Source organism: Ursus americanus, chromosome 6 (assembly GCF_024610735.1).
Source record: "Ursus americanus isolate L20-20 chromosome 6, mUrsAme1.1.p, whole genome shotgun sequence".
NCBI classification, from domain to species: domain Eukaryota; kingdom Metazoa; phylum Chordata; class Mammalia; order Carnivora; family Ursidae; genus Ursus; species Ursus americanus.
This window is the reverse complement of record NC_142132.1, coordinates 54,283,892-54,296,725: the sequence shown is the minus strand read 5'-3', so window position 1 is coordinate 54,296,725 and position 12,834 is coordinate 54,283,892. Positions and strand designations below refer to the sequence as shown.

The 12,834-nt window shown below is 56.2% G+C and overlaps 1 protein-coding gene across 4 annotated transcripts in view; it reads left to right on the top strand.

Annotated features, from left to right (window-relative positions):
- The window catches only part of PALD1 (phosphatase domain containing paladin 1), a 94,637-nt gene that overhangs the window by 45,488 nt on the left and 36,315 nt on the right, over window positions 1-12,834 (top strand). For all 4 annotated transcript variants that reach the window (XM_087863055.1, XM_045783373.2, XM_045783371.2 and 1 more), the window contains exons 2-3: window positions 9,558-9,771; window positions 12,417-12,519. In XM_087863055.1, the coding sequence (XP_087719181.1) occupies window positions 9,587-9,771; window positions 12,417-12,519 (288 nt within the window). In that variant the 5' untranslated portion in view covers window positions 9,558-9,586. The remainder of the gene's footprint in view (window positions 1-9,557; window positions 9,772-12,416; window positions 12,520-12,834) is intronic.

Below are 12,834 nucleotides of genomic sequence, written 5' to 3'. Positions count from 1 at the left end.
TAGGAGGCAGCCCAGTGGCAGCGGTCACGGTCAGCCTCTCCCGAGGGGGTCCGAGTCTGCCCTGAGAGTGTGGCCTGTGTCTGGGCTGCTGGGGCCTGAGGGAGAGGACAAACTCCCTCACCAGAGGGTGGCTGGGAGGCCAGGGGATTCACAGACTTGGGGACTCACAGACGTGGGGGCTGCAGGAGCTATGACAGAGGTGGGCAGGATGCCACATTGCAGGGCTGCCCCAGGGAGCCCTCGCCCACCCCTCGGGGCCAGGGAGGGCCCCAGGACTGGCCCCCTGCCACGGCGCCCTGTGCTTGCACAACGCTGCAGGAGAAACCAGAGATCTGCCCTTTTCTTCGGAACCCCTTGATTTTTCAGTACTGGCAGCTAATTAGAGTGGAAAATAACAAACCCGCAGGGATGGAGCCCGCGGCGCAGGCGACGGCTTTCGGCCTGTGAACTATGAACCTTCTCCCACTAGAGGAGAGATGCTTCCAGTATCTTCAGGGGGGAGAACCTGGGGGAAGGTGGGGAAGACTCGCTTCTTGTGAGGCAGCTTAACTTTTTAAAACTTTCGTTTAAAAAATGTTTCCATCCCCAGTTTTGTATTTGGAAACCTTTCTAGCCTACAGAAGAGCTGCGAGGTGGACATTTGTTCCATTTGCTCGACTCTCTGTCTCTCCGTCTCTCCACCGCCTGAAGGTGAGAGACATCAAGGTGCTTCCTCTCTAGACGCTTCAGCCTGGGTCTCCCAGGAGCACAGTATCCACAATCTCATCCCACCCAAGGAGTTAACTGAGTAATCCAACATGCAACCCACATTCAGAAGTTCCCACTTGCCCCAGAATGTTCATGACAATCTTTCCCCCCTTCCCCAGTCCAAGCTCCCGTAGACACAGAGCTTTCTGTCAGGCAGAGCTGACCTACAGGGGAGCTTCAGAGGTGGGGGGGCTCCCCAGGCCTGGAGGCAGACAACTAGGGGGGCCGGAAAGGAGCCTTTTCCTTCCTGAGGGTCCCAAATTCCAGGAGCCTCAAGGGCCATGCTGGAGCATGTGGTGACAAGTGTCAAGGCGTTGGCTGGCCGCAGAGCTGGCAGGAGCCCCTTCTGTATCCTCCGCCTGTTAGGGGAGCCGAGAGGGAGGCTAGCCACCCCCGCCCCCGTGTCTCCCAGCTCGGGCGCTCCATCTGCAGGGGGACCTGCTGCCCTTTGCCGGCCCCTACTTGCCACAGCTCCTCAGCTGGCTGCCCAGTCACTCTGCCCACTCCGTCCACTCCCGGCTCCAGGCCCACCCTAGAGTGTCATCTCAGGGGGTGACAAGGATGTCTTGTCCCTGCCAGAACTTGCACCCTCCAAGGCTCCCTGCTGTTTGCAGGCTGAAGCCCAGAACTCCGGCCCCTTGCACAGTGGCAATCCACCTGCCACGTGCGTGGTACTATTTCCAAACACGCCTCCTCCCGGTTTTCTTTTAGATCTTTTTGTTTTCAGTTTAGAAGAGAGGGAAAACATTTCAGAAACGTACAGTTTAGCGGATGAAGGTCTCCTGTGATCGCAGACCCCTGAAGGCTTTATTTTATATGCCGATCTCCTGTTTTCAAAAGAAGGAGGCTGAGGGATGGAGGTGGTGGAGGGAAGGTTTGGGTGACCCGCAGAGACGTGAGGTGATGTGCCACGCAGCAGGAGCCACGTGACTCTGCCTCCACCGAGCTGTGGGGCCTGGGGATATTCCTGTCGTTGGCCCTGCTTAGCTGCGTCCTCTTCTGCAAAGTGGGGGGGGTCATAAACGATGTCTCACTGCTTTTTAAGGTTGTTGACATTAGCAAAGACAAAAAACCCACAAAGACATGAAAACTCCCACAGGCTCTCTGAGTGGAGTGATTATCATGGGAACGTGGACGGCACGTGGGTGGCAGTAGGCGGCAGGCACTCGGGGGGGGGACAAAGCCACAGAGCTGGAGGGGCACAGTGGGGGGCGAGGGGGTGCCCGAGGTGAGAAGCTGTGACCTTTGTCCAACTCTGAAACCATTACCAATAACTCTACTTTAAAACAATATTCCCAAAGTCATCCTGTTCGTCGCCGGAAACTGAGAAGTGATGGGTGAGCAAAAGGAAAGTAAATATGTCCCTGGCGCCCCCACTCCGGAGTAAGTAAACATCCTCCCTGTCTTTTGTGCGTACTTGTTGTGGGGTGCTGCCCTTGTTGCCATCCTGCGGGCCAGGCAGGGTGGGGAGATAATGAGATGGAGCTGATTTGTTCCGTCATTATGTGTGCAGCCCCTCCCCTGAGCCAGGCAGCTGACGGAGCCAGGAAGGACACAGGATGGCCCCTGCCAGGAACAGCCTGCCGTGGAGGGGAATGGAGTGTTCCGTCTTGCCATGATCACAATGGGCTGTGGGTGCGGAGAGGCGGGGCGGTGGGTGTGTCGTCAGGGAGGGCTTCCTGGAGGCACTGGGCTTTAACCTCTAGGGGTGGGTGGAATGTGGGAGGGCGGGCAGGAGGGCAGTTCAGGTGTGAGGAAGATTGGGTGGGAGCGGCTTCCCCGTCACCTTCTCGTGAAGGACCGAGACCTGCTCCTTGGAGCCAGCTGTCTGCTCCTCTGTGAGGCCTAGAAGCTGCAGGTGCCTGGGGCTGGTCATACGCTCATCACGTAAATATTTCCTGAGCACCTGCTGGGCGCCATCCTGGAGCTGGGGCCATGATGTGGACCAGTCAGGCACTGTCCCAGCTTGGAGAGGGACGGGGGAGACGGAGGTGACACATAGAACCCCATCAGTGAGGCAGCTGGGAAATAAGAGGGCTCGTGGATGGACAGAGACTGTGGTGTGGGGTGCTGTGGGCGGACAGCGTCGCCAGAGGCTCAGAGAGGCCTCCCCGAGGAGGGACGTTTGAGCCAAGACCACAGGAAGGGGCAGCCAGGTGAACAAGCCGAAGAGTGTTCCAGGCAGAGGGGCGGTAGGTGCGCAGCCTTCATGAGCTGGCCTGGGCCTGGGGCGCTGGAAGAAGGAGGGGCCTGTGGCCTGTGGCCTGTGGCCGGAGTGTGGAGGCAAGGAGTACATGGGGTGAGGGAGGTCTGAGGGGCGGGACCCGCTCCGCAGGGGACGGGGCTGGATGTTGCAGTGTGACCTGACTCAGGGTTTTAAAGGATCTTCTGGCTGCTGCGGGAGGATGGATTGTTGGGGGATCAGGAGGGAAGGAGAGGAGCTGGTGGTCTGGACCGGGTGGTGGCAGAAGTGGGAGGGAGCTGGAGAGGCAAACCCATCCTTCTGTGGGCAGAGTTCCAGAGTGGGCAGAGGACTTGCCCAAGGCCACACAGAGCAGGGCTCTCTGGGTTTGTGATGACGGCCAGGAGCGGATGGCCTACGCTAAGTGGCCTACGGGCCCGAGTGAAATGGGGAGTTAGAACTGTGTGTTACCCCCACTCTGCCCTGTTGCTTGCTGGGGATGGGAGCCAGCGGACCTCTGAACCCACCTATTCCTCCGACCGTTCCTTTTATAGGCCTTGTCTGGGTGAGGCCCCCCCCCCCAGACTCATCAGGGAGGTTCAGATCCAGCAGCGGCAGGGAGGGGACGTGGGAAGGGGCGGGGCATGAGGATGGGGTCCCGGGGAGGGGAAGGGGAGTGAAGAGTCAGAGCCCCGGCTGTGTGTCAGGCTGGCTAGCTGTTGCTTTCTACACACTCACTGATTTCAGCCTCATACGGCCCAACTCAGGAGGCACAGGGACGCCCCTCGATTTAGAGGGGAAACTGACACCCGGAGAAGGTAAGCCACACACCCCGACTCACTAAGGAGTGGTGGAGACGACGGGAATCTGCCAGTCTTGGGCCCCAGAGCCCATGCTTCCCAGAGTCAGAGCCGCTGTGTCCCCGACTAGCTGCCAGGCCATTTGAGAGTCACTTCCAGCTTCCGTGAGTCCCTACTTTTCTATCTGGTGAGTGGGAATGCTGGCACTGGCTTCCCAGGGAGTCCCTGTGCCTGGAACAGGGTCATTAAGTTCTTACCTGCAGCAGGTGTGGGGCTGCACCCTGACGACCCCCTGCTGGCCGAGGGGTGCCTGCTGGACCACGGAGCAGGGAGACTCGTCAGCACTGTCCCGTAGAAATGTCACGTGGGCCACCTGCGTCACTTTGGTCACATTAAGAGTATGAAAAGAAATAGATGAACGTAATTTTAATAACGTTGTTTAGTCCAATATACCGACATAGAATCATTTTGACATGTACCAACATAAGAGATTGTTAATGGGGTATTTTACTTTTTTTGGTGCTAAGTCCTTGAAATCTGGGTGTGTTTTATACCTCTCACACGTCCTGGTGACCTTGCTGGACCGTAAGAGACGGGAAAGCCGTCTGCCAGGGTGGCTGTATGATCTTACACTTCAGCAGCCACGTCCGACACCCACTTTGTCCCCCATCCTCACCAGAGCTTCCTGGCGTTGGTCTCGTAACGTTTGTTCTTCTGCATTTCCCTGATGATGAATGGTGCCCGCTGTATATTTATATCCTTATTTGGCATTCCCATATTCCTTCAAATCTCTTGCCCATTTTTAAAAAAATATTTTATTTTTAAGTAACCTCTACACCCAACGTGGGGCTCGAACCTACAACCCCAAGATCAAGAGTCGTGCGCTCCACCGGCCGAGCCAGCCAGATGCCTCATCTTTTGGTCATTTTTCATTGGATTTCTTGTTAATTTGGTACCTATTTTTAAGAGTTGGCACCTCTCTCTCTCTCTCTCTCTCTCTTTTTTGTGGTCAAGATTAAACGAGATACTATATATGTCAAGGGCTTTGCACCCAGAGATCCACCCACTGGCCTTCCCGGCATGCAGTGAGGGTCACTGGCTATCTCAGGCTGCCCTTTAGACTCCCCCAACCCCAAATGCAGGGTGACCACACACCCTGATCTGGCTAGCGTAATTGCACACTCGTGCAAAATCTGCTCAACACCATCTCTCTGGGCTCACGACAGAATCTTCGCCTTTGCTCAGGCTAGAGGGGGCGTGGCCCAGCCAGGAAGCCTCGGCGTGGGAGGCAGGAGCTCTGGGTTTCAGTTCTGTCCTTGTGACTTGGAACACATCGCGTTCCCTCTCTGGGCCTCTTTTTCCTCATCTGTGGAAAGAAAGGGTTGGGCTTGCTGACCTCCAGGGGCGTAGCCCGCTCTGAAGCTGCTTTTGGGGGCCTGTGGTGACAGCTGTTTGTGGTGGTTCCTGGAGTCACATCTTTCCCTGAGGTGGGACTTGGGATTTTGCAGGAGGGCCTGGGATCCATCCTGGTGGGCAGGGAGGGAGGAGAAAGGAACGGGGCTGGGGTCAGTAGCTGACATGCAGCTTTCCGCTTCAGTCCTAAGAGCCCAACTCTGCTTTGGAAAAGTCCACAGGGTTTGCCAAGCCTGGAGGTCACGGCTGCTGCATTGGGACAGGGACAAAGAAGGTGGGGACTTGTGAGCTTTGGATTACAGATGGGGAAACTGAGTCCAGAATGGGGATGATCCAGTTCTACTGAGAACCGTATGAAAAGAAATGGACTTAGACTCACAAGGTGTTTTGGGCGGAGGCCTTAGGAGTCTGCTCCTGAACCTCTTGCCTGTCCTCCCTGCTCCAGCACCTTCTTGGCTTGAATGCTGCCATCGACGAGCAGCTCATTGCTCTGCAGCCTGAGCATTTGTGCTGTGGCTTCAGGCAGTCAGCCGATGAGCTGGAGCTCATGTTCCAGCTCCCAACGTTGAATCGTTCCTGGGGAATCAAGCTCACCTCTCTGCCACGGATTCCATAGGGCGGTTTCTTTTCTCTCAGGAACAACTGTGTGTGGAGGCAGGAGGATGCATGTCTCTGTGGGGGACTTCCTCAGACGCCATGATAGCTGTAGTCCAGATGATTCTGTGGCTTCTTAGCTGGTCGCTGAGGGCTTCTGTGGGTGAAATGGGGCCTGGAGTCCTGGATCCCTCCGTGGGAAACCGGGCACCTCTCTCCCTCTCTGGGAGGCTGTGTCTGGGGTGCTCTGGCGGAGAATGGAGTGGATGAGTGGGGATCCAAGAGGGAGGGAGAGGGGGTGTGGGGTGTGCTGTGGCTCTCAGGGTCAGCTGTGAAGAGGCAGGAAGGCGAACTGATGACGAGCAGTTGCCAACTGCTGCTGTCAGCCGTCCTCCTCTGAAAATGGACACAGTGAGGCCAGGACCTTATGGGTTTGTTGGGTGCTCTGAAGCGTTAACAAGCAGACGCAAACGAGAAGGTGAAAGGGACCTATGTTTGGTGGAGAACATTCTTCCCTCAAATTTGGGTTTTCTTTTTTTGTTTGCTTTTTTTTCTTTTTTGCACAGAGCTCCTCTAGCAATCTGGCAGAAACTCATGGATCCCCTTTCCAGAATGTTTTCAAGTGCCCAGACTATATGGGCTTACAGAGGAAGTAAGTTGTATTCGGAGAGCTATCGAAACACTAAAAAACAAATTGGAGATGTAGTATTACATGTCGTCCGTTGTTATTTTATGAACAAGATAACCTATGAGGTAAACTAAGGGTCAGTTTGATTTGGTAAAGACACATCAGTGACAAGGCTGTGGTCGCTCAGTTTGGATGGAGACGTTAAGCTGGAATGTGCCTTTGATGGACACATGCCCGCATGACAGACACCCAAGTGACTGTGATTGTCCTTTTGGGCTCTGGTGTTGAGAAGCCCAGTTTGCAGAAGGCACGGCAGCGTCCTTATAGTTCGCTTGGCACGGTGAGGATAGGCTTCATTCTGGGATCCTGAGGATTCACCTGCTCGTAAGGTCACTTGTGAGAACCTGGGGGCTCGGGACCACCAGGCGCACTGTTGCCCAAAGTTGGTCAGTCACGGCACCCCAGCGCCTGTGGGCAGGGCCCGGGGTCCCTGTGGCTTTAAAGGAGGGATGAGTGCAAGCCGTGTTTCCAGACACCTGTACCGTGGCAGGGGGGTATAACCCCCCCATGAGTTCCATGGCGACCACGTCCCAGGCTCTGCGGCACAGTGGGGACGACAGCCTTCACTCGTGGTTGGACGAAGTTCTGGACTAGCATAATCGTGTACAAACCATCCGGGCTCCGTGGACCGTTTCTTTCCGTCTGCCCACACCCCACCCCACCCTGCCCTCCCTATTCTCCCCCCAAGCAGAGGTTTGAGCACTAGGGACCCCACTAACACACCCCCACCTTGCTGACCACCTGCCCTGATAGTTGGGGTTTCAGGGGGCGATTTGCAGAGTGGGAGGCCTGGGGATCCCGGGGCTTCACCCTCCTCTAGACGGTTTGGAAGCCGATCAACTTTCAGAGGATGTCGTCCTTCCCCCAGCCTGTAGCCTGCAGCTGTGCACATGCGCATTGTCTCCCGGCTGCCCTGACAGGGCACCAGCTGGGGCCTGTTGGCGCCTGTGGAGCCCGTGAGAAATGGGGTGGCTGGAGATGGAGCTGTGGGGGCGTCAGCCGCAGCGCAGCCCGAAGGGCCCTTCCCGTGTCCTGTCCCTCAGGCCCTCATCGGGACAGCTACCCGTGCGCCTGTTCTTGGATGAGACTGTTCCCATCCATGCCTTCTTGGCCCAGGCTGCTGAGAGGGGTCTGGGGAACTTTGGTGAGTTGTGTTGGGGGCCTGCCAAAGCAGGTGAAGTGGAGAGAAGTTTCTGGCTCTGCTGTCGGCAGGCTGGGGCCTGCTGTGGAGCCCCTCATGCTCTCTGAGCAGCCTGTGTTTCTGTTCAGGAACAGAGGCTCATTCCGTCCTCCTTTGACAGAGACAGAAAGAGGGAGAGTGGGAGAGAGGGAGGGAGGGAGGGAGGGAGGGGGAAGTTGGGCGGGGTGTGAGGGGGCTCTTATAAACACAAGGTGTGCCTGTTGACGGAGCTGTCACATGGCTGCTGGGAGTTGTTGAGGATGACCAGGCAGGGCCGGAGGGAGAGAGCGAGCCCTTTCCAGACCGGAGAGGGACAGGGGCAGGTGGTGGTTTGGGGAGGTTTGAGGGGTGCTGGAGGAGTCTAGTCATTCGGTCTAGGAGGCTCTGGGGAGGGGGAGCCCGAGTGCTCAGGGCCCCGGGGGAGAGAAGGCACAGCGAGCTCAGACTTCACACTGACCCGCTGACCCCTGGCTGCCACCAGCTTCCGGAGGTGCTGCTGCTGGTTCCCAGAGTGGGGGTGGGGGGAGCACGGATGGCTGGAGCGGATCGTCCCGCCGTGTGGAGCAGCTCGCGCCAGGTTGACGGGCCGACGGCGGCCGAGGGAGATGTCGGGGCTAGGGACTGCTCCTCGCATCCTCCAGCAGCTCCTCGCTGCTCTTTGGCTGTTTCCCCAGACATTCCCTTACTCGTTCTCAATAGGCTTTAACTTTATTTCCCAGTGTTCAGAGGAGAAAAAGCAAAAGGAGAAGATACACGTGAACTCTGGTCTCATCACTTGGTGATAACTCACATCAGCATCTTGGTGTGTAACCCCCAGACTTTTCCCCTGACGCACTTTCATGAATTAGAATGGGATTGCAGCCTGTTCTTGCCTTGCAGCCTGCTCCTTCTGTCCCTGTGTCCTCGATGGCTTTCCAGATCCATCAGTATGATATTTTCAATGGCTGTTAACCTTTCACCTTAGAGAGGCCCCCACTTTATTCAGCAGAGCCGTTGTTGGCTGGGGGTGGTTCCTGGTGTTTTGCTATTGTAAACAACACTGCCAGCAGCAACACATCCTGGAGGCTGGTTTTTGCGGACATCCTTAAGTATTTCTGTGGGAGAGAGCCCACCGGGGGGATTGCTGCATCCACCAGGGCGCCCAGCCCGCCTTGTGCGGGACGGAAGCTTTGGCTGTTGATGGTGATATCGATGATGGTGATGCCAAGGTCAGGGGCCTGGTGCTTTCACTGAACCCTCGGATGTCCCCAGCCTCATTTCGTGACATTCGCGGCTAGACTGTCCTCCTGCATCCTGTTTCCATCCACATTTTCTCTCTCTTTTTAAAAAGACTGATTTATTATTTTTAGAGAGGGAGAGGAGAGGGAGAATCTCAGGCAGACGTCCTGTTGAGAGCATAGCCTGCCGCTGGGCTCGATCTCATAACTCTAAGATCATGACCTGAGTCGAAATCAAGTTGGACACTTAACTGAGTGAGCTGCCCCCCTCCCCCAGTCCCCACCGTCCATCCACATTCTTCCGAGCCAAGCCTGACTTCCCTCTGCACCTGCCGCAGGTCTTCCCTCTTCTCCCCTTCTGGGGGGCCCGGACTCCACGTGTCCTGACCCAGTCACTTAGAGCCCTAGGTCCTGACCTGGTGTGGACGGTTAACCCCTTCCTAATGGTCATATTTTTGCCAGAGGAGTGTAATTGTAAGGGGTCAGGGGCTGTGTCTTTATGTCTCTTTATGCCCGGAACCCTCCCAAAGCAGCAGCAAAGGGCCAGGCACACAGTAGGCGCTCAGTGAACTTGTGGGAGGTGGCAGACGTGCCCTCTGTCTCCAGCTACAGGCTGAGGTGCCCTTTCTGGGCCTCAGACTTGGCGTCTGGGCAGTGGGGGTGGAGGTGGGCTAGGTCCCTTCCTGCTGTGGATTTTCCCACCCCTTCCTCCACCACATGCCTTCTCATCTCACAGGTTTGGGGTCCTGAAGCTGCCAGCGGACTATGGGTACCACGGCCAGCACAGCCCAGCAGACGGTTTCGGCGGGCGCCCCCTTCGAGGGCCTCCAGGGTGGCGGCACGATGGACGGTCAGCACTCGCTCAGTGTCCACTCCTTCCAGACCACAGGCTTGCACAACAGTAAGGCCAAGTCCATCATCCCCAACAAAGTGGCCCCCGTCGTGATCACGTGAGTGGCGGGGGGTGGGTGTGTGTGTGACCGTGTCCCTGGAAGACATGGTTGGGGCGGCTGCCCGGAGGAGTGGTGGCATAGAGCACTTAGTCTACAAACCGCTTTCATAGATGAAGATACTGAGGCCCAGAGAGGTGAAGCAGTTTGTCTGGGGTAACACAGCAAGCGAGTGGCTGAGTGGGTCTCTGTTGTGGGTCTCTTAGCTCATGACCACAGGGCTAGGAAGCATGGAGAAGGAGGAGTGGCTGGAGGGGGGGACACCCTTTTGAAAATCATTTTTGGCTGAACATTTTCAAACGGATTTTATACACTTAGATGCATAAAATTTAGATTTTTATTTTTCACAACTGGTAATTATGGTTCGAAACTGAGGTTAATACCAGGTCGTGAAAGAGCTGTGGGCTGAAGAAGCTGGAAGCTCTCGGTCAACTCTCTTAGTTAGGTCCTCGAGGGACTTTCCTGGAGGGGGCTGAGGGTTGGTTCTGGCCCCCTAATTTGAGACACCTGGATACACTACATGCATTCAGAGGAAGAGGGTCCAGAGGGGGCTCTGCCACCCCGTGTGCCCTGTGGGTCAAGTGAAGGAGTGGGTGCTGGAAGCCAGAGCCCAGGAAGACAAGAGAGGCATTGGCTCTGTCTCCTGGTGAATCGGGAAGCCTCGTCTTACGTTGAATCTGCCTCTGGGCCCCTCCAGGATGCAGGAAGTAGGACGCAGGGAGCTAAGAAAGAACCATGTTCACACTTAGAAGTTGGGCAGAGACCCAGCAGCTGGGGCTCCCTGTGTAAGGAGACTTGGGGAGGGGAGTGATAAATCGGCCTGCTGGCTCTGCGGCCTGACAGGGGAATTAGAATCCTAATCCATTACTGTGCTCGTGATAAGGGGAAGAGAAGAAACGTTACAACAAGAGACTCGGTATGTAGTCTCTCTCCCAGAGCTGACACATCTAGGTTTGGTCCTTGAGGGCGGTGTTGGAGACACGCGTGCTGGGCCTTGCTCTGTGACCTCGGGCAAATCCCGTTCCCTCTCTGGGTCTCGTTTTTCTTATCAGATTACATGGGGATGACGTGCAAAATACTTACCCAGGTGGCGTGGCTCAGACCAGTCACGGGCCTGCTGTAGGAATCTGCCACCGTGGGACTGTGTGTGCCTTCTGGAGTCAGCATGAGCTCAGCACCCCTTGGGTTGTAGCATGTTTGGGGGGATGGGACCTTAGAGAGCATCCAACACTGGGTTTGGCAAATTGTATCCTGTGGACCAAATCCCACCTAGCGTCTGTTTTTGTAAATAAAGTTTTATCGGCACACTGCCACTCCTATTCATTTATATACTGTCTGCGGACACGTAACGCTTCACTAGCAGAGTTGGGGGCCCAGCGGAAACTGTACGGCCCTTAAGTCAAAAGTATTTACTGTCCAGTTCTTGGTATAAAAGGTTTGCTGACTCCTGATCGAATGCGTTTTAGATCAGATGTGAAAACTGGATCTAAATACACGTACTGAGCCTCTGGGGGTAGAGGGGTTTGTCCGCCGCATGGGGACACACAGAGGCTGAGCTGGTAGCGGGACCCCAAGTCTCTCGGCTCCTCGCTTAGTGCTCCCCTGCCCCCCTCATTCCGCTGCCCCCCCCTTGCCTAGGCGCAGTTCTTTTGTAAAGAGGAGCAGACACCAGGGCGCGAGTGTCTTCTTCACGGTTATAATCAGCACGGAAGCTTGTTGTGTCTTGAGCGTACAGACCCATCCTGGCGTAGCATCTGCAGAAATCTGGTTTTATACCTGTGGGTTTTGTTTGAAATGGCCCCGTGTGGAGGTAGCACTGCGACCAGTAAAAATAATTATATTAATAAGCGCTAACTGTGCCTGAGGCCCTTGGCTGAGCACTTCCCTTCAGCAGTGCCTTGAGTTCTCACAGCGGCCCTAGGAGGTGAGAATTACTGGAAAGGGAGCCGCAGAGAGAGTGAGTAACTCCAAAGCCATGAAGTTGCCGAGCGGTGGAGTTGGGTTCATGCCCAGGTCACGCAACCCCAACGCCTGTGTCCTGAGCCCCCTCCCTGTGCTGTGGGATTGTCAGTGTGGGATGGTTCTCAGAGACAATCTGATGCAAGGGTCCCCTGGGACCCAAGTTACCCTCGAATAGGAGGCCTTAAACAAGATCGAAGCTTCTCTGTACACAAGAGTCTGGGAGGTGCGCCAGGCTGGAATGGCCGCTCTGTGATCAGCCAGGCTCCTCCTCTCTTGTTTCCCCACCATCAGCAGCATCTACTTCTCGCCGTCACTTCTGGAAGCTAGCCAGGGAGAAGGAGAGAAAGTAGAAGGCATTCACCTTCCCTTTAAGGGAATGGCCCAGAAGTTGTACATATTATCACTCCTCCTCATAGCCCATTGGCCCAAACTTAATCACATGACAATCCTAGCTGCAAAGGAGGCTGGGAAATGTAGTCCTCAGCTGGATGGCCAAGTCACAATTCCAGGATTCTGTTGCTGAGGAAGAAGGGGAGGGTGGATATTGGGGACAGCAGGCTGTCTGCCACAGACGGGTAGCTGCATGGGCGTGGGTGGGCTGGCCCTGTTGTGGGGTCTGGTGAGGGCAGAGGGTACCCTGATCATGAAGGTTTCCTGACTCGGGCTTCATTCTTCCCTGGCAGGTACAACTGCAAGGAGGAGTTCCAGATCCATGAGGAGCTGCTCAAGGCCCATTACACGCTGGGCCGACTCTCAGATGCCACTCCTGAGCACTACCTGGTGCAGGTGAGGTCGGCCCGGCCCCTCCCTCCCCCTTCAGCCTCCCCCACCTTCCTCTGGTCCTCCTTCCTCACAGGGTCCCTCCTTCCTGCTTTCCCCACTTGCCCCTTCTCTCTACCCCCCTTTGGTGTCCTCACGCATTTCCTCTCACCCCCTGGTTTCCTGGGGCCGCACCCCCTGCCCTGTGGAGCCCCCTGCTTGTCTCTTCTGGCAGGTTCCTGCCTGGCCCCGGTCTGCCCACACCCCGCCCTCGGAGCAGCAGTGAGAACAGAGTCAGGGCCCCAGACGGCTCCCCCGAGCCAGGGGATCTCCAGCCCATTC